Genomic DNA, 24,408 nt, shown 5'->3' with positions numbered 1-24,408 from the left:
AGGCCAGCTTTGCACAGCTTATGACAAGTGCTATAATGTGTTATGATAGCTTTGCACACTCTTGGCGTGTGCCTTGTTAAAAGTTGATTTGAGGAATTTCTTTCCATCTTAACTCGTTTGAGCCATCAGTTGTGTTGTGACAAGGTAGGGCTGGTGTACAGAAGATAGCCCTATTTGGTAAAAGCCCAAGTCCACATTATGGCAAGAACAGCTCAAATAAGCAAAGAGAAACGACAGTCCATTATTACTTTAAGACATGAAGGTCAGTTGCAAAAACCATCAAATAAAATAAAATAAAATTTGTCACATGCGCCGAATACAACAGGTAGACCTTACAGTGAAATGCGTACTTACAAGAAAATACCTTTTAAAAATTAAGAGATAAAAGTAACAAATAATTAAAGAGCAGCAGTAAAAAAACAATAGCTAGGTGATATACAGGGGGTACCGGTACAGAGTCAATGTGCTGGGGCACCGGTGTCGAGGTAACTGAAATAATATGTACATGTAGGTAGAGTTATTAAAGTGACTATGCATAGATAATAGCAAAGAGTAGCAGCAGCATATAAGAGGGGGAGGGGCAATGCAAATAGTCTGGGTAGCCATTTGATTAGATGTTCAGGAGTCTTATGGCTTGGGGGTAGAAGCTGTTTAGAAGCTTCTTGGACCTAGACTTACCACACGGTTCTGTTTTCCATGTGGTAGCAGAGAGAACAGTCTATGACTAGGGTGGCTGGAGTCTTTGACAATTTTTAGGGCCTTCCTCTGAAAACGCCTGGTATAGAGGTCCTGGATGGCAGGAAGCTTGGCCCCGGTGATGTACTGGGCCGTATGCACTACCCTCTGTAGTGCCTTCCAGTCGGAGGCCGAGCAGTTGCCATACCAGGCAGTGATGGAACCCGTCAGGATGCTCTCGATGGTGCAGCTGTAAAACCTTTTGAGGATCTGAGGACCCATGTGTCACACCCTGACCTTAGTATTCTTTGTTTTCTGTATTGTTTTGGTTAGGTCAGGGTGTGACATGGGTGATGTATGTGTTTTTGTACTGTTTATGGTTTTTTGTAGGTTTATGGGGTCGTTTACTATGTAGGTGTTTATGTATGTGTATGGTTGCCTAGATTGGTTCTCAATTAGAGGCAGCTGTTTATCGTTGTCTCTAATTGGGAACCATATTTAGGCAGCCATCTTTGGGTATTTCGTGGGTTATTATCTATGTCTATGTCTAGTTGCCTGTGTCTGCACTAGTATTATTATAGCTTCACATTCGGTTTGTTGTTTTGTATAGTTAAGTGTTCTTCGTCTTCATTAAAAGTATGTATTCAACTTACGCTGTGCCTTGGTCTCCTCCGTACGACGAACGTGACACCATGTCAAATCTTTTCAGTCTCCTGATGGGGAATATGTCTTGTTGTGCCCCCTTCACGACTGTCTTGATGTGCTTTGACCATGTTCGTTTGTTGGTGATGCGGACGCCAAGGAACTTGAAGCTCTTAATCTGCTCCACTACAGCCTTGTAAATGAGAATGGGGGCCTGCTCGGTACCCCTTTTCCTGTAGTCCACAATCATCTCCTTTGTCTTGATCACGTTGAGGGAGAGGTTGTTGTCCTTGCACCACACAGTCAGGTCTCTGACCTCCCAATAGGCTCTCATCATTGTCGGTGATCAGGCCTACCATTCTTGTGTCATCAGCAAACTTAATGATGGTTTTGGAGTGGTGCCTGGCCGTGCAGTCATGAGTGAACAGGGAATACAGGAGGGGACTAAGTACACACCACTGAGGGGCCCCTGTGTTGAGGATCAGTGTGTCGGATGTGTTGTTAACTACCCTTAAAATCTGGGGGCGGCCCGTCAAGAAGTCTAGGATACAGTTGCAGAGGGAGGTGTTTAGTCCCAGGGTCCTTAGCTTAATGATGAGCTTTGAGGGCACTATGGTGTTGAACGGTGAGCTGTAGTCAATGAACACCATTCTCATATAGGTGTTCCTATTGTCCAGGTGTGAAAGGGCAATAGAGATTGCATCATCTGTGGCTCTTTTGGGGTGGTATGCAAATTGAAGTGGGTCTAGGATTTCTTGGATAATGATGTTGATGTGAGCCATGACCAGCCTTTCAAAGCACTTCATGGCTACAGACGTGAGTGCTACAGTTCGGTAGTCATTTAGGCAGGTTAGGTGTTCTTGGGCACAGGGACTATGATGGTCTATTTGAAACATGTTGGTATTACAGGGAGAGGTTGAAAATGTCAGTGAAGACACTTGCCAGTTGGACAGCGCATGCTTGGAGTACATGTCCTGGTAGTTCGTCTGGCCCTGTGGCCTTGTGAATGTTGACCTGTTTAAAGGTCTTCCTCTCATCGGCTGCACAGAGCGTGATCACACAGTCTTCCAGAACAGCTGATGCTCTCATGCATGCTTCAGTGTTACTTGCCTCGAAGCAAGCATAAACGTTACTTAGCTCGTCTGGTAGGCTCGTGTCACTGGGCAGCTCGCGACTGTGCTTTCCTTTTTAATCCGTAATAATAGCCCTGACACATCCAAGGAGGATTGGAGCCGGTGTAGTACGATTCAATCTTTGTACTGTATTGAGGCTTCGCTCTTTGATGGTTCGTAGGAGGGCATAGCGGGATTTCTTATAATCTTCTGGGTTATAGTCCCGCTACTTGAAAGTGGCAGCTCTACCCATGGCTCCTGGTTGTACGTACAGTCACTGTGGGGACAACGTTTTCAATGCACTTATTAATCAAGCGCTATGATGAAACTGGCTCTCATGAGGACCGCCACAGAAAAGGAAGACCCAGAGTTACGTCTGCTGCAGAGGATAAGTTCATTTGAGTTAACTGCACCTCAGATTGCAGCACAAATAAATGCTTCATAGAGTTCAAGTAACAGACACATCTCAACATCAGCTGTTCAGAGGAGACTGCGTGAATGAGGCCGTCATTGTCTAATTGCTGCAAAGAAACCACTACTAAAGGATACCAATAATAAGACACTTGCTTGGGCCAAGAAACACAAGCAATGGACATTAGACTGGTGGAAATGTGTCCGTTGGTCTGATGAGTCCCCTTTGATCTGCATGTGTGGTTCCCACCGTGAAGCATGGAGAAGGAGGTTTGATGATGTGGAGGTGCTTTGCTGGTGACACTGTCTGTGATTTATTTAGAATTCAAGGCACACTTAACCAGCATGGCTTCCACAGCATTCTGCAGCAATACATCATCCCATCTGGTTTGCGCTTATTGGTTCTTTCATGGAGTGCTGTATCAGATGACCTGGCCCCCACAATCACCTGACCTCAACCCAATGGAGATGGTTTGGGATGAGTTGGACCACAGAGTGAAGGAAAATCAGCCAAGTGCTCAGCATATGTGGGAACTCCTTCAAGACTGTTGGAAAAGCATTCCTCATGAAGCTGGTTGAGAGAATGCCAAGAGTGTGCAAAGCAGTCATCAAGGCAAAGGGTGTCTACTTTGAAGAATCTCAAATGACTTATTATTATTTAATACTTTTTTGGTTATAACATGTACAGTACATGATTCCATATGTGTTACTTCATAGTTTTGATGTCTTCACTATTATTCTGCAATGTAGAAAAGAGTAATAATAAAGACTAACCCTTGAATGAGTAGGCATGTCCAAACTTTTGACTAGTACTGTATTTTGTTGCTTACCTCCAAAATCAGCCACCACAGCATGCCCGTCCTCATAGAGTAGAATGTTGTGACTAAAAGTAGCAAATGTCATTATTGGAAGAATAACTCAAAACACTTAATTTCACATAGTCACTATAGCTTCAATTCAACATCTACTGTATACCGCTCATTGTGCTTAATTTCTACATAGAGTAAGACCCAGTATAAATTCCCCACAAAACACACATGCACCCAGCACATCTCCCCACCCCCACACACAAAACCCCACTGACCCCCACCCTCCACCGACCTGTTGAGGTCCCTGTGGATGATGGGCTGAGTGAGGTTGTGCAGGTACTCCATGCCCTTGGCCACGTCGATGGCGATGATGAGCTTGGACTGCAGATCGATGATCCTGTCCGTTGACACATCATTACACATCATTAGAGGAACAACCCCAACACTAAGTAACAGAGATCGATGCTCCTTGGCCCTGCCAATCAACTGATACCACGGTACACAGCAGAAGATCAATAAGTCAGCTCATAGACTGTTAGACTTTATATAAATGCAGAGTAACACTTATTATAAACTGGGTGGATTGAGCCCTGAATGCCGATTGGTTGACAGCCGTGGTATATCAGACAGTATACCACAGGTATGACAAAACATGTATCAGAGTAACACTTAGTATAGATCAATGATGATAGGTTGGAGAAACGGATGTGAAGACACTACCAAGAAATAAGACATTAAACCGTTCACAACAATTGTTTTACAGCCACAATCTGCACGTTTTCAAGTAGACAAATTTCCATAAAAAATACTGGATGATGGATCGACAACAGCATTGAACATTATACTTACATACCAATTAAAAAGTTTAAGTAACGCTTTAATGTAGATGTTATTATGAATAATGCCTTTATAACAACTATATAACACATTATAACATTCATAAACTGTCATAAGTATTTTTGAAATAGTTATGAGTAACGGCATGAGATGTTATAAAACCGGTTATAATGACCTATAACATCTCATGTCATTACTAATGAATATTTAAAACGACTTATTACTGCTTACAACAAGTGTTATAATGTGTTATATAAACTCAGCAAAAAAAGAAACGTCCCCTTTTCAGGACCCTGTCTTTAAAAGACAATTCGTAAAAATCCAAATAACTTCACAGATCTTCATTGTAAATGGTTTAAACACTGTTTCCCATACTTGTTCAATGAACCATAAATAATTAATGAACATGCACCTGTGGAACGGTTATTAAGACACTAACAGCTTACAGACGGTAGGCAATTAAGGTCACAGTTATGAAAACTTATAACACTCAAGAGGCCTTTCTACTGACTCTGATAAACACCAAAAGAAAGATGCCCAGGGTCCCTGCTCATCTGCGTGAACGTGCCTTGGGCATGCAACAAAGAGGTGTCATGATGTGGCCCTTTCTGGGTATAGATTGTGGCTTCCCCCTCTCTCACTCTCTCCTACACCCAGGTTCTTTTATCTCAGGTCATAAATTCCTGGCAAAAGGCTGAGAGAGGCTGAACTGAGGGCTTGAAGGCCTGTTGGAAGACAGGTCCTCACCAGACATCCCTGGCAACAACGTCGCCTATGGGCACAAACCCACGGTCGCTGGACCAGACAGGACTGGCAAAAACTGCTATTTTCTGATGAGTCGAGGTTTTGTATCACCAGCGGTGATGGTCGGATTCACGTTTATCGTCGAAGGAATGAGCGTTACACCGAGGCCTGTACTCTGGAGCGGGATCCATTTGAAGGTGTAGTGTCCGTCATGGTCTGGGGTGGTGTGTCACTGCATCATCGGACTGAGTTTGTTGACATTGCAGGCAAACTCAATGCTGTGCGTTACAGGGAAGACATCCTCCTCCCTCATGTGGTATCCTTCCTGCAGGCTCAACCTGACACGACCCTCCAGCATGACAATGCCACCAGCCATACTGCTCGTTCTGTGCGGGATTTCCTGCAAGACAGGAATGTCAGTGTTCTTGCATGGCCAGCGAAGAGCCCGGATCTCAATCCCATTGAGCATGTCTGGGACCTGTTGGATCGGAGGGTGAGGGCTAGGGCCATTCCCCCCAGAAATGTCCGGGAACTTGCAGGTGCCTTGGTGGAATAGTGGGGTAACATCTCACAGCAACTGGCAAATCTGGAACAGTGCATGTATATTATTTGTCTTTCTTTTCCTTATACAGAACCCCTACACCCCCTCACACCCCATCTCCCCACGACCTGAGCTCGAGAGTCTAGGGGGTACCATATATCTGCCTCTCAAACTCTCTGCCTCTCAAACTCTACCTATTCCAACCTTTCATCCCCATATGCATCCCCATGTTCATCTTCCTGTGTTTAAATAAAGTTCCTGTGTGTTAACTGTTGGGCTGCTTTATTCCCCTGTAACCGTGTCAGTGAGTCACAGACCAGTAAGATACGTAGTGCCGGGACAGAGAAAGGGGAAGTGAGAGAAAAAATGCCGTAAAAATAAACTGATCTGCCCCTACGCCTCTCAATGTGTCTAAACAACAGATCCGTAAGAGATCGCACATTATGTGCAAGATATAAAAATGAGATGCACGAAAAGCAGTGGAAGAACTGCCAGTCTTCATTCAATTGGATGACCACCAAATTCATATCTCATTATGTAGAGCAGAATTATACAACTGAACAGCTGAATTGAGGTTCCTAGACCTAGGGAGTAACAAGAACAACAAGAAGTAACAAAAATCTCTCAGATAACAGAGAACAGTTTCTTTGGCCTGCAAAGCTTAGAGACTTTAACACTGTTCAATAAATCCATCATGCAAACTGCAGCATTTGCATTCATCCACCTCACTTCGCTGACAACCATAGATTCAGGGTACATTTACTATCCATCCAGCCAGTGGGAGAAACGTGAGTGTGAATCTGACGCACATATTCGGTCGAGTCTTCCCTCAAGCGCTGACTAACATGATTATAAGCTCCTGGTGTCCTCTCAACATCACCGTCGGCAGCAACAGCACCCCAAAACCAGGCTTCACCCTGCAGCTCTTCACTCCATTGAATGTGATATTCCAGGACTGCTGGAGACAAAGGAATTCGCAGGTTGGAACATTATTGATGTTTTATGTTAAAAAATCCTAACGATTGATTCCATACATTGTTTGACATGTTTCTAAAGGACTGTAACGGAACTTTTCGAGTTTTTGTCTGGATGAAGTGCCTGCGCCTCATGAAGATGGATTACTGGGATTACACGCTAACAAGTGGCTATTTGGACATAAATGATGGAACTTTATGGAACAAATCAGTCATTTATTGTCGAACTGGGAATCCTGGGAGTGCCTTCTGATGAAGATCATCAAAGGTAAGTGAATATTTATGGTGTTGTTTCTAACTTTGTTGATTCCAAAATGGCCGCTATTCCTCTGGCTGTTTTGGGTTCTGAGCGCCGTTCTCAGATTATGCTTTTTCCGTAAAGGTTTTTTGAAATCTGACACAGCGGTTGCATTAAGGAGAAGTCTATCTTTAATTCTGTGAATAACACTAGTATCTTTTATCAATGTTTATTATGAGTATTTCAAAATCACCGGATGTTTTGGAATCAAAACATTACTGCACGTAAGGCGCCAATGTAAACTGAGATTTTTGGATATAAATATGCACATTATCGAACAAAACATACATGTATTGTGTAACATGATGTCCTATGAGTGTCATCTGATGAAGATCATCAAAGGTTAGTGATTAATTGTATCTATATTTCTGCTTTTTGTGACTCCTATCTTTGGCTGGAAAAATGTCTGTGTTTTTTCGACTTGGCGGTGATCTAACATAACATATGTTGTGCTTTAGCTGTAAAGCATTTTTGAAATCGGACACGATGGGTAGATTAACAAGATGTTTATCTTTCATTTGCTGTATTGGACTTGTTAATATGTGAAAGTTAGGTATTTCAAAAAAATATTTTAGAATTTCGTGCGCTGCCTTTTCAGCAGAATGTTGTCAAGGCGGAACCCCTGCGCTAGAAAGGTTAACAGTCAGTTAATCAAATAAGAGAGATCGGTTCCCAATTTAGCCTATAGAGTGCAGTGTCGTAAGTTACAGTATATAAATGTTTAGCTAATGTAGAGAAACTAGTAGGCTATAGTTGTCAGTGTTCGGGAAGTTAACATTCAGCAATTTGAAATCCATTAACTGAGTTAGATTTTCATACTTGAACTCAAAACAAACATTTGTTATTATCAGTCTGTTAACTTTACTCAAATGATTACCACAATTTGCAGATAGCCTGTTTGCTATCGTAAAGGTGTAAGAAATTATAGCTAGCTAAGTTACTTACTGCAGAGTAGGGCTAGCCATGATCTAACTAATAATTTATGCTGGTAGTTGATTTTAAGGTACAGTCATGATAATGGGGATTTGTAATTAAGGTTGAGATTGGACTAAAATGTGGGTAATTGGATGCTTAGATGTAACCATAAACTGTCTTTTTCTTTCATAGGGTCAATTAAACATGAAAAGAAAGGGAGAGATATCAGACTTCTTTTTAAAGAAGCACAAACAGGCAGATCAGGTGCAAACAGACCCCAGACCTTGCATCACCACTGAACCCCAGAGCAGCTCCTACCTGAGGCTAGTCAGAGTCAGTGTGGTCAGACTTCACAAGAACCCAGTCTACCACCACCAGGTCAGAGCAGCTCCCTACCTGAGGCTGCTAGTCAGAGTCAGTGTGGTCAGACTTCACAAGGACCCAGTCTACCACCAGGTCAGAGCAGCTCCCTACCTGAGGCTAGTCAGAGTCAGTGTGGTCAGACTTCACAAGGACCCAGTCTACCACCACCAGGTCAGAGCACCTACCATGCAGTCAGTCACACGCCCTATTCAGAATTTAAGTTTAGCTTCAGCTTGTACTAGCTGATTTTGACAGATTAAGCCTCACTTTAAAATGTTGGTTGTTGATTCATATGTGTTCGTGTTTTGATGGCTGCCTCATTTGTATTGTGATTTATACACTAATGCTTCTTGTGTTATTTTAATGTAATAGGTGTATCAAGGGATGACACAGAGACCTCTGGCTCTGAGCAAGACAGTGAGCCAGAGCTGCCAGGAGATGTCATGGAGCCCCTACCAACTGCATCAAGCACCAGATATGCTGTTCCAAAAGGACCCAATGGTAGGCCAGGCCTATACTTTCAACTACACATGTTAGTTAGCAGCTGTTAGTATCTAATCTTGTGGACCCCTTAATTATACATTTCCATAGAGATATGCCACATTATTTAACGTGTATTTCAGACACTTCAACATCCAGAAAAGAGGGTCCTGTACAGCCGTGTTTGAACATTTTTCCCAGAACTCAGCATGGTACTAGGAAAAGGGATTTCAGCTCCTGGTCTAAGGACGATTCATGGCTTGAATATTCTGTAAATCAAGATTCGACTTATTGTTTCACCTGTTGGCATTTTTATCTGCCCAATACACCTGAATCTGCCTTCACATCGCAGTCAGGTTTTTGTAACTGGAAAAAGGCGCTGTTTAAAGATTCTGGGTTTAAGCTCTATTCGAAGGCAGAGCATCACATCAATGCTATGTATGCTTGGAATCAGCATAAAAAGGCTATTGACAGCAACTCAATGTGTTACGTCCGTCGTCAGAATGAGACCAAAACGCAGCGTGGTAAGTGTACATCTTCTTTATTTAAAATGAAGACCAAAGAACAACAAACGATAACCGACCGTACAGTTCTGCAGGGCTACACAGCTACTGTGCAAAAACAAGATCCCACAAACTCAGGTGGAAAACAGGCTGCCTAAGTATGATTCCCAATCAGAGACAACGATAGACAGCTGCCTCTGATTGGGAACCACACCCGGCCAAAAAAGAAATAGAAAACTAGAATGCCCACCTAAATCACACCCTGACCTAACCAAATAGAGAAATTAACAGGCTCTCTAAGGTCAGGGCGTGACACAATGTTAGATGTCATTAATGAGGACCGGAAAAAGAAAGTGGAGGAAAACTGTACTTACATTAAAATAATTGCAGATGTGCTCCTATTAACTGCCACTCAAAATATAGAGGGCATAGAGAGTCTAATGACTCTCACAACAAGTATTTTTTTTACAATCAGAAGAAATAGCAAAGCATGACTCTCTCATAGAGAAAAAGATTAATGCAATTGGCAATGTTAAGTACACAAGCCACCAAATCCAGAACAAAGTTCTTGAGAGCTTTGCTGACATGGTACAAAGTGAAATAATAAGAGAAGTAAAAGAAAGTGAAGTTTTTTGTGTAGTTACAGATGAAACCAAAGATTTAAAGAAAAAATAACCAATGTCTTTAGTTGTGAGGTACTATTACAACGAGGCCATCCACAAAAGCGTTTCACATTTTCAGTCAGCTGACAGCTTAGATTCAGCAGGTCTCACAAAAATGATAATTGATTGCCTTGAAAAACATGGTCTGGACTACAGAAATAATCTGTCGAGGCAAGGCTATGACGGTGCATCCGTAATGAGCGGAGAGCATTCTGGTGTGTCTGCACGGATTTAAAAAAGTACAAGATTTGCATTTTATGTGCACTCTAATGCACATTGTTTCAATTTGGTTCTTGTCAAGGCTGTAAAATCAGTGCCTGAGGCAGTTAACTTTCCTGCAGAAGCTTTATAACTTTGTATCTGGCTCGTACATTCATCTCAAGTGGCTTGCAGTTCAGAAAGAGCTGTATCCACAGCAGCAGCACAGGGAACTACGGAGACTTACGGATGTAAGGTGGGCCTGCAGATACATGGCATGCCGTAATCTGAGGGACAGGCTCCCAGCAGTTCTGAGAGTGCTACAGGATATCACACTTGAAAATAGTGGTGATAGATCAGTTGAGGCAAGGGGCCTTCTTTCTCAGATTTACATTTCATAGGGCTTTTGGTTACCTTTTGTAGTGCTTGGTGATGCCAAATGTCTTTTTGACATGCTTCAATCAAGCTCTCTTGACCGAGCAAGGGCTGTGGATCTAGTAGGTGCCCTTACAGACACATTACAGGAAGGGCTGTGGATCTAGTAGGTGCCCTTACAGACACATTACAGGACTACAGAAGTGAGGGTTACTTTGGAGAACTATGGAAAGAGGTTGAAGAGATTGCAGAGCACTGCAAAATTAGTGTACAAACAGTGTGTTAAAAGACAGCCTAAAACAAGCTTAAGATTTCACGACTCACTGATGATGATAGTGACCAAAGTGATGGTGAGAGCTTCCAAAGAGCTATCTTTAATCAGGTGCATGACAGTCTCACAGCGGAGCTGCAGAGGTGTTTTTCAAAGAAGAATTGCGAGATAATGCAAGGGGTCCAGTCTCTCAACCCAAAGAGGACAACATTCTTGAATGAGGAGCCTCTGTTTGCCTTTGCTCAGACCTCTGAGTCAGATTTAGAGGACCTCAAACATGAGGTTCATCAAACCAAGCGGCTTCTTGATAGGAGAGAGAAAGGAGGAAGGGACAGACCGTCTACTCTCCTAGACTTTGTTGTGTTTCTAGAACCTTATAAAGAGGTCTTCCATGAGCTATTTCAACTTTGTAAGATTTCTGTTGATACACCAGTCAGCAGTGCTTCTTGTGAGAGAAGCTTCTCAGCTTTAAAACTGATTAAAATCCACCTTAGGACAACAATGGTTGATGACAGGTTAAGTCAAGGAGGGCACGCTCCCTCAACATGGATGAGTTTGTGAAACATTTTGCCAGTTCTCACCAGAACTGCAGAACTTTGCTGTTTTAAATCTACCTAGGATAATTTGGCACTTAGGCAGTCCCTCTGGTCATGATTAAAACCTGCACTGTGTACTAGCTAGTACACTGACATTCTAAAATGATAAATCCAAAGATTATCATGTCACACAAATTTAATTTGGTTAGGGTTAGGCTAATTCCAAAAAAGTTCTTTGCTATTAGTTTACATAATATATATGAGCATAAATATGATACTGTAAGTTTGTAATATTGATGGGCACCAAAATGATTTTTATTTTTCAAGTCCATATCTGCTGGTATGTCAAATTGCAGTGTGTTTTACTGAAAAATGTACTTCTTTTTAAAAATAAACTATGCAATTTATGTAACACACAAATGCTATCTTATCTCCTTGGTGCTTGAGCTTTATTTTCTGAAAATATGTTGATGTTCAACACACAGATGATATATTCATAATCAGTACCTTTTTCCATAAAGGTAGAGTGAACGAAGATGGAATCTCGACGTAATTTATAACGTCGTACACAACCTAGGGTATCCATCAAACGAATGGTTGGGGTTAATGTGACGTAGTAAAGTCATTTGAATATGTTGCATGAGAAAACATCTGCTTTTATTGAAAAGTGCAAGATCTGTTTCCTGATCAATGAATGTCGATTTAACTGGTTGACTGCTAATCTATTTCTTTTGCGCATGTGAGAATCTCTGCGGAGAACCCCGTGGACCTGTAAGGCAATTTTCTGGGAATTGTGTCATTATTATGTGCATGATGTTATGACTACAAACCATTGTAATTGGGTTATTTGCGGGATTTCTTCGTCATTTCAATAGCATTGCATCCATGGTATTGACTAATATCTGGGTTTCTGATTGTAATTCAACTATTGGTATGCTTTGCCAAGACAGATCCTGCCGCCAGTATTTGTTTAAGATATAAACTGAACATTTTAGCAGATTGCTTAGTTCAAATTAAAAGTCTAATTTATTCAACATGAATGGCGGGGCGATTTCAAGGTAATATGTTTTGTCTGTTGCCTAAATGGTCTGCTGGAATAACATATTGAGAATGGAGTAGTATTTAAATAATCGAATCAAATATGAATAATATGGATATGATTTGAATATATACTTGTCAACAACAGCAAGTGTTTGTTTCATTACCTGTAGTCTGATCAGAAGGGACAGTTACCTAAATCTAATGAATTCAATGAATAGCAGATAGGTAATTGCGATAGAGCTGTGACCATGATAATTACTGATAACTAAACATGGGTATTAATTATTGCATGATAAAACTAGGCTATAATCCAAGTTGTGGGTGGTAAATGGCTGTAGTATTGTGCCCACCGAAATGTTTTTGTTTTCTTCTTATGGATTGACTGATGTATTTTATAATTTTGCCAGCATTACATTTTCCTTTTAAAGTCTTGGACATTTCATAAGTAGGAAGCCGAAAGAGAAGAGAGAGTTGTCAAATTAGTTTTTAACTGTACGATAGAGAAAAGGGTGGCCTTTTGGTTAGAGTGTTGGACTAGAACCCGAAAGGTTGCAAGATCAAAACCCCGAGCCGACAAGGTAAAAATCTGTTGTTCTGCCCCTGAAAAGGGCAGCTAACCCATATTAAATGGGCACACACTCACAATTTTTTGAAGTTTCTATTTTCTGAGTTTTAATTAAACACTTGAATTCTTTTGATATATTTTTTTTACTGAAAACTTACTGGGAACCTGGGATACGACATGTATGAAATGTTTGACTGTTTTTCATTAATTAGTCTAATATAGAAAGAAACACTTATTTGAATGGTTTGTATGACCTCTGACCTCTGTCCTGCCTTTCCAGTGTGGTTTGATCATCCTCATTGGCAAGTCGTTTGGATAATGAATTTAAGGTCATTTGTAATACTGATTTGAAGGTAATTTTAATATTGATAATTATGATGAAGTTTACAGTTCTTAGCCATATTTGTGATTTGGACCAAAGGGAAGAAGGAGAGGGTGTTGTTTTTGACTAAGGGTAGGCTTCCTTAAGACTATTTTAGTATGACCGTATGGGTACAATTATGTTTCTTTATGGAGTTTATTAAGGGTAATAATTTTAAATCGATTTTGTTATTTGAACTGATTTTGTTTTATTTTTAACCAGTAGTAGTGTTTTTTTTTTTACACATTACTCACATTGGGAGTCATGTGTCAAAATGGGGGAGGTACTAGTCCTCTGAGGTTTTGGATTGAAGTTTTCACACCTTGAGTGATATGTGAAGGAGTGTATTGTTGTGATGTTTGTTCTGTTCTGTTTTGATACAAATCTCACCAGATTAGGTCTGCTGGATTGTTTGGATTTCTCACAATGGTTTATAGGTCTAACTTCTTGATCCTGTGGCTCTGCGGTGAAGTTGACAGTATGATGGGGAGTATAAGCCAATTTTAAAAAATTATTTAAACGTTGTCTTTGACATATGTTTAGACATTGGTATTAAGAATAATTGGTCAAATTAAAACATTTGGCATATGCTTGTCTGGATTTCCTGAATCAGAAATTAACTGAACTAAATTGTTGTTCTGATCTGTTCTCTCTATCGATCTCTCTCTGTGTTACTACAGATGGTGTATTCATGCATAGCAGGGACAATTTGACCAAACGGTGTGGACCTAAAACCCCCTCTAACTGGCTGAGGAAAAGCGACAAAAGTCATTCAATATGGCCTTGTCCACTTCTACAGAGGGATCTGAGTCCGAACCGGTGTACAGCATCCAGTTGAAGTCATCAACTGCCCTTTCTCTCAGGAGTGCAACAGAAGTCCACGTGGAGTGAGAATGGATACTGGTGCTAAATGGACAAGATATAATTGGTGGTAAAGGTGGTGGTGGCCCAGGTGAAACATTGAAATTGGGACATCATGGGCCATCCACTTCAAACTGTGAAGCTATCTGATGAAGAAAATGAAGAAATGCCAGAAGATTGAGTGCCGTAGAAGGGAGGGGGTTGGTCAACTGTGCCTGTAATTTTTAGACTTCAGGAATCAGGTATCAGGTTGATTGTAGGGGTCTACACACTGCTAAAATTATAGTAATTTAGATTATCAATGCATTAGGATACTGATCTATATTATAATTGTGATAAGAAATAATTATAGGATAACTAGAATTATAGGATAATTATAGTGTATGTTAATATAAATTCTGCCAATGTCAATGTGTGATAAGTTGAGGGTTTTAATTTTGGGTGATAAAACCAATGTATCACTGAGCAATGTCATTCTACATTTTGGTTGGATGATTCATTGGGTTTTGATTATGATTTGGGAACTAGATGATTTCCCTTACATATTCCTGACTACATCTTTGATGAAGACCACAATCTTGAGCACAAGGACCCAGATGTGGAGCCCACACTGTGTGTACAAGGTGCCCAGAGATGGGTCTTTGTCACTGGTGTAGGAAGGTTTCTGAACGGGGTGGACATTTTAATCATGCTGACCCCTACCTTTGTGTATGGTGCCAGTGTGATGACTGTCCTATTTGCTGTAATGAAGCTTGTGTGTGATTTTTTTTAAACACATTTTTTTTAAAATATTTTCTGTTCCAAGTTGACTGTTTTTTGATAAGAAAGGTCTAACACTCAGCAACCCAAAGGGATGTTGTTTACCATGGATGAAATGTCAGGCACCAGAAATATGTATTTTGTTTGTTTCAATGTATGCTTAACAATAATTATGTGATGCTTGTACCCTTAGATTTTTATAGAAGAAGCTTAGCTTTTTGAAACGGGAATGTGAAGGGAAAATGATGCTTTCACCTTATTTGTTTGAGATTAATAGTTAGAAATTATTAACTTAACTAATACTGTAGTAAGACATTTCTTTTCTATATTCTGAGTGAACTGAGAGGAGTTTTTTTAAGCTGGGGCTGGCAACTGATTACGTGATAGCTAGGTAAAAACCTACAGCTGGCATTCCATAGATAAGATGTGGTGGGTGTCACCGAGATAGAGGGAGCCTGGAGGAACAAAGGCCTCAGTATTCCTAATCTTCCTGGCATCTGGAAGGTGGCCCCAATCTATATGGGGGGGTGGGTTGAACCAGCTATGACTGAGCAATCTTAGTATGAGGTATATAAGGAACAGCATGGTCTGTAAAGGATAGGCTCTCAGCCTCAAGGCTGTTGGGTTGACGGTCTCATTGCAATATTTTATCAATATTAAATAAAGATGATTGTTTGTAGAAATGACCAAGTCTCTCTCAGTATTCAATTTCCACGACAAAACTCTCTTGGTAAATAGTGTGGTCTACAACTTATCATGAGATACTCTACCTCAGGCAAGCAAAACCCTGAGACTTCATTAATATTATATTTTGCGCACCAGCTGTTATTGACAAATAGACCCCTTGTCTTACCGGAGGCAGCTGTTCTATCCTGCCGATATACGGACAACCCGGCCAGCTGTATGTTATGTCTGTATCAGGTTTGAAGGTAAGACCCAGGTGCAGACAATGTCGAAGTAACTCAAGTTTATTACCCTCTCTTGGGTAGGGGGCAGTATTTTCACGTCCGGATGAAAAGCGTGCCCAACGTAAACTGCCTGTTACTCAGGATATGCATAGAAATAGAAAACACTCTAAAGTTTCTAAAACTGTTAAAATAATGTCTGTGAGTATAACATAACTGATATGGCAGGCAAAACCCCAAGGACGACCCATCCCCCCCAAATAATTTTCAGCCTACCACTGTTTTCAATGGCGGTCACTTTTATTATAAGGCGAAATCCTCCCAGATTGCAGTTCTTAGGGATTACACTAGATGGCAACATTCTTTAGAAAGAGTTTCATGCTGGTTTTTGGAAAAATGATCCAGAAATTATTGTTTTTCTAAGTGGCTTCTATTTTGGCTGTAGTGTATCCAAGCGCGTGTAATCTAGATGTATTTTTCTAGTGTAATCTAGATGTATTTTTCTCTCCGGTAAAGACAATAACGATTCTCTGTCTTAAATTTTATCGTTTATTTACATATTAGGGTACCTAAGATTTGATTATAAACGTTGTTTGACTTGTTTGGAAAAGTTTATTAGTAATGTTCGGGATTCATTTTGCCAGCTAAACTGAGTTTTTATGGATATAACGAAGGACATTATCGGACAAACAGAGAACACAGGTATAAATACACAGTGGATAATGGGGAAGATGGGCGACCCCTGGAGGGGGGTGGAGACAATCACAAAGACAGGTGAAAAATATCAGGGGTGTTAACAGTATGTTATCTATGTCATCGTTCAGCCACAATGTCCCATTGGTACGATAGATCGTCAAGTTTGTTTTCCAGTCATAGCACGTTGGCCAACAGAATCAATGGTAATGGTAATTTACTGACTCTCCTACGCATCCTAATAACGCACCCCGACCGTCTCCCTTGGGCCTGGTCTCCGGAGAGCAGTATAACCTTTGTGTTTGACTTATTAAAGAAAAAATCTTAGTCCAGTTCCAGGTGAGTAATCGCTGTTCTGATGTCCAGAATATCTTTTAGATCATAAGAGACGGTAGCAGCAACTTTATGTACAAAATAAGTTACAAACAACGTGAAAAAACAAACAAAATAGCTGTTTAGGAGCCCATGAAATGGCCCGTACAGCGCCATTGTCTTTTCCTCCTGGAGATGTTTCTACAACATGATTGGAGTCCACCTGTGGTAAATTCAGTTGATTGGACATGATTGTGAAAGGCACACACCTGTCTATAGATTTTTTTTATAGATTTTTTTTTTAACTAGGCAAGTCAGTAAAGAACAAATTCTTATTTACAGTGATGGCCTACCCTGGCCAAACTCAAATCCATACTTCGCTGGGCCAATTGTGCGTCGCCCTATGGGACTCCCAATCACGGCCTGTTGTGATACAGCCTGGAATCAAACCAGGGTCTGTAGTGACACCTCTAGTATTGAGATGCAGTGCCTTAGATGCTGTGCCACTCGGGAGCCCACAGTTGACAGTGCATGTCAGAGCAAAAACCAAGCCATGAGGTCGAAGGAATTGTCCGTAGAGCTCCGAGACAGGTTTGTGTCGAGGCACAGATCTGGGGAAGGGTACCAAAAAATGTCTGCAGCATTGATGGTCCCCAAGAACACAGTGGCCTCCATCATTCTTAAATGGAAGAAGTTTGGAACCACCAAGACATCCTAGAGCTGGCTGCCTGGCCAAACTGAGCAATCAGGGGAGAGGAACCTTGATCAGGGAGGTGACCAAGAACCCAATGGTCACTCTGACAGTTCCTCTGTGGAGATGGGATAACCTTCCAGAAGGACAACCATCTCTGCAGCACTCCACTCAGGCCTTATGGTAGATTGGCCAGACGGAAGACACTCCTCAGTAAAAGGCACATGACAGCCAGCTTGGAGTTTGCCAAAAGGCACCTAAAGGGCTCTCCAACTATGAGAAACAAGATTCTCTGGTCTGATGAAACCAATGTTGAACTTTTTGGCCTGACTGCCAAGCGTCACATTTGTAGGAAACCTGGCACCATCCCTACAGTGAAGCATGGTGGTGGCAGCATCATGCTGTAGGGATGTTTTTCAGTGGCAGGGACTGGGAGACATGTCAGGATTAACTTCTTAAGGTATAGGGGGCAGCATTTTCACTTTTGGCATATTATTAGTATATTTGGATAGAAAACACTCTGAAGTTTCTAAAACTGTTTGAATCATGTCTGTGAGTATAACAGAACTTATGTAGCAGGCAAAACCCCAAGGACTAACCATTCAGAATTATTTATTTTTGAGGTCGCTGTCTGTTCAATGGGTTCTCATGGGTATTTCAATGGGTTCTCATCGATATTTCTTAGGCACCTGTTTGCAGTTCCTACCGCTTCCACAGGATGTCACCAGTCTTTGGAATTTGGTTGAGGTTATTCCTTTGTGCAATGAAGAAGTACGGCCATCCTGGAAAAGGGTAACGCTATTGAGAGTTGGCCAAGACTTGAAAAGTAGCTTTAGTTTCCTCTCGTCCTCTATTGAAAACAGATGGACTCGTCATCAATTTGATCGTTTATTAACGTTTAAAAATACCTAAAGTTTTATTACAAAAGTATTTTGAAATGTTTTGGCAAAGTTTACAGGTAACTTTTGAGATATTTTGTAGTGACTTTGCGCAAATTGGAAGCTGTTTTTTTCTGGATCAAACGCGCCAAATAAATTGACATTTTGGATATATTATGGACGGAATTAATCGAACAAAAGGACCATTTGTGATGTTTATGGGACATATTGGAGTGTCAACAAAAGGCGCTCGTCAAAGGTAAGGCATGTTTTATATTTTATTTCTGCGTTTTGTGTAGCTCTTGCGGGGTTGAAATATGCTACTCTCTTTGTTTACTGCTGTGCTATCATCAGATAATAGCCTTTTTGAAATCTGACATGTTGGCTGGATTCACAGCGAGTTTAGCTGTAATTTGCTATCATGCATGTGTGATTTAATGAAAGTTTGAATTTTATATTATTTTATTTGAATCTGGCGCTCTGTATTTCCCCTGGCAATTGGCCAAAGGGGACATTTGCGTCCCTCTATCCCAGAGAGGTTAAGGGAAAGATGAATGGAGCAAAGTACAGAGAGATCCTTGATGAAAACCTGCTCCAGAGTGTTCAGGACCTCAGACTGGGGCGAAGGTTCACCCTTCAACAGGACAACGACCCTAAGAACACAGCCAAGACAACGCAGGAGTGGCTTCAGGAAAATTCTCTGAATTTCCTTGAAAATAGCTGTGCAGTGACACTCCCCATCCAACCTGACAGAGCCTGAGAGGATATGCAGAGAAATACGAGGAAACTCCACAAATACAGATGTGCCGAGCTTGTAGCGTCAAACCCAAAATGACTTGAGACTGTAATCGCTGCCAAAGGTGCTTCAACAAAGTACTGAGTAAAACGTCTCTATACTTATGTGAATGGGATATTTCAGTTTTTTTTGTACCTTTTCAACGTTTAAAAAAAATGTTTTTGCTTTGTCATCATGGGGTATTGTGTGTGTATATTGATGAGGGAAAAAAATATTTAATCAATTTTAGAATAAGGCTGTAACCTAACAAAATGTGGAAAAAGTGAATGGTTCTGAATATTTTCTGAAACTGCTGTATATGTTTAGACAGAGTAAGAGTGCAGTAGTCCATTGACAGGTCTAAGATCAGTTCAGAACCACCTCTTCTGATCCTGGACATTGACAGCGCTATAAACACAGTAACAGTGAGGTCAAATGACAGGTCTGAGATCAGCTTAGGGCCTCACCTCTTCTGCTCGTGCAGCAGGGAGAACAGGGAGCCCCCGGAGACATATTGGGTGGCTATGGCGAACTGGCTGGGGTCATCCAGACATGCCCCCACAAACTGGATGACACAGGGGTGGTTGAGACGACACAGGATGGACACCTCCCTGCAGAACATGTCCACGTCTGACTTGGAGCAGTACGTGTTGGCCCGATACCTATAGAGAGGAGAATTAAAAGTTAGTTCATATTTATTTAATTTGTGTCTTAGCATTTTATTTAATATTTTAGTAGTTTGTTTTTAAGTAGTTTGTATTTTAGCATTTTATGTTGTATTTTAGTTGTTCGTATTTTCATTCGTTTTGCGAGCCAAGAACAGTGCTAACCAATGTAAGTGATTTTAACCCTTAGGCCTACCTACCTTTTGATGGCAACGACCTTGTTCTTACACTTGCCTCTATAGACCTTTCCAAATGAGCCTGTGGGTAGAAAATATATTCTACTATTCAATATAGTCTGTATGTGCATAAACCATGTTGTCAAGGAAAACAGTATAGTGTTGAATCTGTCCGTAATACCTGAACCAATGATCTCATTGAACTCCAGGTCAGAGAGCTGCAGTTGGAAGCTTGAGTGAAGGCTGGCCCGGAGGAGAAGAACATCTGCCTTTTCTAAAGAGAGATAGTAAAATGTTCAAGGTCATTTGAATCTCATTTTGAATCAAGTGATCAATGATCAAGAAATTTGGCAAAAACAAACAGATATCAGGTAGGCTAAACTAGGAAAATATATAATTGACCATCAGTCAGTCAACAGATTATCATTAGCCTGGTGTTTACTATATTGATTACCAGATCATAATTAAAAGACATACGGAGTCTAGAGCTGTCCCCGACTAAACCTTTGTCAAACATGTCCGTTCATTTGACCAGTCGATTGGTTGAAATTGTTTAAAACTTGTATTTTTCCATACATTGACCCATTCTATGTGTTTAAGTCAAATCAACTATATTCACTGAGCTTGTCTGATACTTTAAGCACACTGTTTGATTAAATAATTAAGACACACAAATTACTAGAGGCAGTCCGGTCAGCAATTGATTTGATTGTGCCGGGCCTGGCTCAGACTTGCTGCGCTGTGTTAAAAAAAAAGACAGCGAGCATGACGAGCACCCGTTGTCTCTCGCTCCTCCCTGCTGCAGCGACCACCACAGAACATCAAAGTGTTTAACACGTTGTCTGTGTTGCTGAAGCTGCAAGATGCACTGCATTCGGAAAGTATTCAGACCCCTTCCCTTTTTTCACATTTTTGTGACGTTACAACCTTATTCTAAAATTGATTAAATCTACACATAATACCCCATAACGACAAAGCGAAAACTGTTTTTATTTTATTTTAGCAAATGTATATAAAAATAATAAAACAAAATACCTTATTTACATAAATATTCAGACCCTTTGCTATGAGACTCAAAATTGTGTTTCCAATGATCATCCTTGAGATGTTTCTACAACTTGAGTGGAGTCCACCTGTGGTCAATTCAATTGATTGGACATGATTTGGAAAGGCACACACTTGTCTATATAAGGTCCCACATTTGACAGTGCATGTCAGAGAAAAAACAAAGCCATGAGGTCGAAGGAATAGTCCGTAGAACTCCGAGACAGCATTGTGTTGAGGCACAGATCTGGGGAAGGGTACCAAAACATTTCTGCAGCATTGGAGGTCCCCAATAACACAGGGGTCTCGATCATTCTTAAATGGAAGAAGTTTAGAACCACCAAGACTCTTTTAACGCTGGCCGCCCGGCCAAACTGAGCAATCAGGGGAGAAGGACCTTGGTCAGGGAGGTGACCAAGAACCAGATGGTCACTCTGACATAGCTCCAGAGTTCCTCTGTGGAGATGCGAGAACCTTCCAAAATAACAACCTCCTCTGCAGCACTCCACCAATCAGGCCTTTATGGCAGTGGCCAGACGGAAGCCACTCCTCAGTAATAGGGACATGAAAGCCAGGTTGGAGTTTGCCAAAAGGCACCTAAAGACTCTCAGACCATGAGAAACAAGATTGGCCTGAATGCCATGCGTCACGTCTGGAGTAAACTTGGCACCATCCCTACGGTGAAGCATAGTGGTGACAGCATCATGCTGTGGGGATATTTTTCAGCGGCAGGGACTGGGAGACTAGTCAGGATCGAGGGAAAGATGAACGTAGCAAAGTACAGAGAGATCCTTGATGAAAACCTGCTCCAGAGCACTCAGGACCTCAGACTGGGGGCGAAGGTTTACCTTCCAACAGGACAACGAAACTAAGCACACAGCCAATATAACGCAGGTAAGTTTTCGTCTGGCCTGCGCATTGTGAATTTGGATTTGTGAACTCAAGGCGCGAACAAAAAGGAGGTATTTGGACATAAATGGACTTAATCGAACAAACCAAACATTTATTGTGGAACTGGGATTCCTGGGAGTGCATTCTGATGAGTATCATCAAAGGTAGGTGAATATTTATAATGCTATTTCTGACTTCTGTTGACTCCACAACATGCCGGATATCTGTATGGCTTGTTTTTGTGTCCGAGCGCCGTACTCAGATTATTGCATGGTGTGCTTTTTCGGTAAAGCTTTTTGAAATCTGACACAGCGGTTACATTAAGGAGAAGTTTATCTAAAGTTCCATGCATAACACTTGTATTTTCATCAACATTTATGATGAGTATTTCTGTAAATTGATGTGGCTCTCTGCAAAATCACAGAATGTTTTGGAAGCAAAAACATTACTGAACGTAATGCGCCAATCTAAACTGAAATTTTTGGATATAAATATGAACTTTATCAAACAAAACATACATGTATTGTGTAACATGAAGTCCTGTGAGTGTCATCTGATGAAGATCATCAATGGTTAGTGATGCATTTGATCTCTATTTCTGCTTTTTGTGACTTCTCTCTTTGGCTGGAAAAATGGCTGTGTTTTTCTGTGACTAGGTACTGACTTAACATAATCGTTTGGTGTGCTTTCGTCGTAAAGCCTTTTTGAAATCGGACACTGTGGTAGGATCTTTAAAAGGGTGTATAATACTTGTATGTTTGAGGAATTTTAATGAGATTTCTGTTGTTTTCTATTTGGCGCCCTGCACTTTTACTGGCTATTGTCACATCGATCCCGTTAGCGGGATCTAAGCCATAAGAAGTTTTAAACAAGGCTGCTATACAGTACTAAGCCTACTAATGATAATGACATTACTTATTATTCTAATAATGATTATAATAATAATAACATTAAGAAGGAGATCAAGAAAAAGGAGCATTATTATCGTTATAAATATTATTTTTCTGACAATTTTGAACAGCTTAAAAAACATGAAATAATTATAATTAATACTAGAGAGGCTGTTCTAATGGGAAAAAGTGTTAAGCCTTTATCACAGTAAAGCAAAGATTAAAAACAAATGAATTTGCGGAATTGTTTAGTTCTGGTTAACTTTGCACATAGCAACGTAGTCTAGAAAAAGGCGGAAATTCAACAGCGCACTGATGTGTTTCTGAACCGCGGACAGCGATCACTATCCAATGCGGGAGAAAGCGCATTTGTTATAAAATAATATAATTTTTCTTAGTGTTGAGTCATTGTTCTTATGTAATATAACCATATAGAATTCCAGCAGCACTTGACAGAGTGATGGACTGTGCCATCCCCATGGCCTCCACAATGGATCAGTCCACTCAGACAGGCGCCAATCAGACAGGTGTCTTGTACACAATATTATTATTATTTATTTTTTGCTAACCCCATTTAGTCTACTAAAAAAATCTTGGTCGACCGACAGCCTATCCACCAAACAATTGACCAGTCGACTAAATGGGGTCAGCCCTACCTGAGTCACATAGCAACAGTAACCAGTGAGCTTTTTTCTCTCTTTTTGTTGTTGTTATTTTATTTATTTTTTACATTGGCCTGTTGTTTGCTATTGTCGATTACCATATAATCACATATAGGAGACAAACTCTAATATGTCCCATAGCAACAGTAACCAGTGAGCATGTCACTGTCAGCTGACAGTGATGTGAAGTGTTGCTTGGATGATGCAGGATACAGCGTGTCATGTGCTTCACTTTACTCCAGTACCTTTGGTCATGCTTTTGATCTTGCCCAGGGGGGACGGCACAGACACGTAGGACCCATCTGAAAGAGTCGTGACAAGATAAACAGGATGAAGAAAATGGCCCATGTTTCTGCTCAATCTTTATTCTTTATTTTTTAGATTATCACATTACATTGTACATTGTTGTATATATTCAGCCATCTTGGTGTATTCTATCATCTTGGTGTATTCTATCATCTTGGTCAGGTGTTATCTTGCACTTTGAACATTACACATGTTCATTAATAGTCAACATTATCTCCTTTGTAGACCTATTATTTATTCATTTTTTGAAAATAACATTTACTTGTGTTGTATTCTATCATCTTGGTGAGGTGTTATCTTTGAACATTACTAATGTTTATAGTCAACATCCTCTCCTTTGTTGGCCTCTCCTAAAGATACATAGCATTTGATGTACATTATATAGCATAGCAAAGACATACAGTATAGCATCGAAAAGAGAATATTAGTTCTCTCAATTGTCATAATTCCTTACATCCTCTCTCCTTGGCTCCTTAAAATGTATTGGAGAAGAATATCAGAGGTTCCTCCCCTCTGACCTTTTCCTCCAATGCATTTTGAGAAGGCGGTAAGTGTAGAGAACATGAGGAATCAAGCAAATACAATTC

The 24,408-nt window shown here is 40.7% G+C and overlaps 1 protein-coding gene across 3 annotated transcripts in view; it reads right to left on the bottom strand.

Annotated features, from left to right (window-relative positions):
- Positions 1 to 24,408, bottom strand: part of LOC139415092 (TNNI3 interacting kinase) — a 56,598-nt gene that overhangs the window by 5,644 nt on the left and 26,546 nt on the right. For 2 of the 3 annotated variants that reach the window (XM_071162903.1, XM_071162912.1), the window contains exons 13-18: positions 23,761 to 23,817; positions 20,210 to 20,302; positions 20,053 to 20,110; positions 19,655 to 19,849; positions 3,942 to 4,046; positions 3,671 to 3,723 (exon numbers count right to left, since the gene is read on the bottom strand). In XM_071162903.1, the coding sequence (XP_071019004.1) occupies positions 3,671 to 3,723; positions 3,942 to 4,046; positions 19,655 to 19,849; positions 20,053 to 20,110; positions 20,210 to 20,302; positions 23,761 to 23,817 (561 nt within the window). The remainder of the gene's footprint in view (positions 1 to 3,670; positions 3,724 to 3,941; positions 4,047 to 19,654; positions 19,850 to 20,052; positions 20,111 to 20,209; positions 20,303 to 23,760; positions 23,818 to 24,408) is intronic. The other variant, XM_071162919.1, reaches the window with a different exon arrangement.

The sequence above is a fragment of the Oncorhynchus clarkii genome, chromosome 1 (assembly GCF_045791955.1).
Source record: "Oncorhynchus clarkii lewisi isolate Uvic-CL-2024 chromosome 1, UVic_Ocla_1.0, whole genome shotgun sequence".
NCBI lineage: Eukaryota > Metazoa > Chordata > Actinopteri > Salmoniformes > Salmonidae > Oncorhynchus > Oncorhynchus clarkii.
This window is presented reverse-complemented; position numbering and strand designations above follow the sequence as displayed.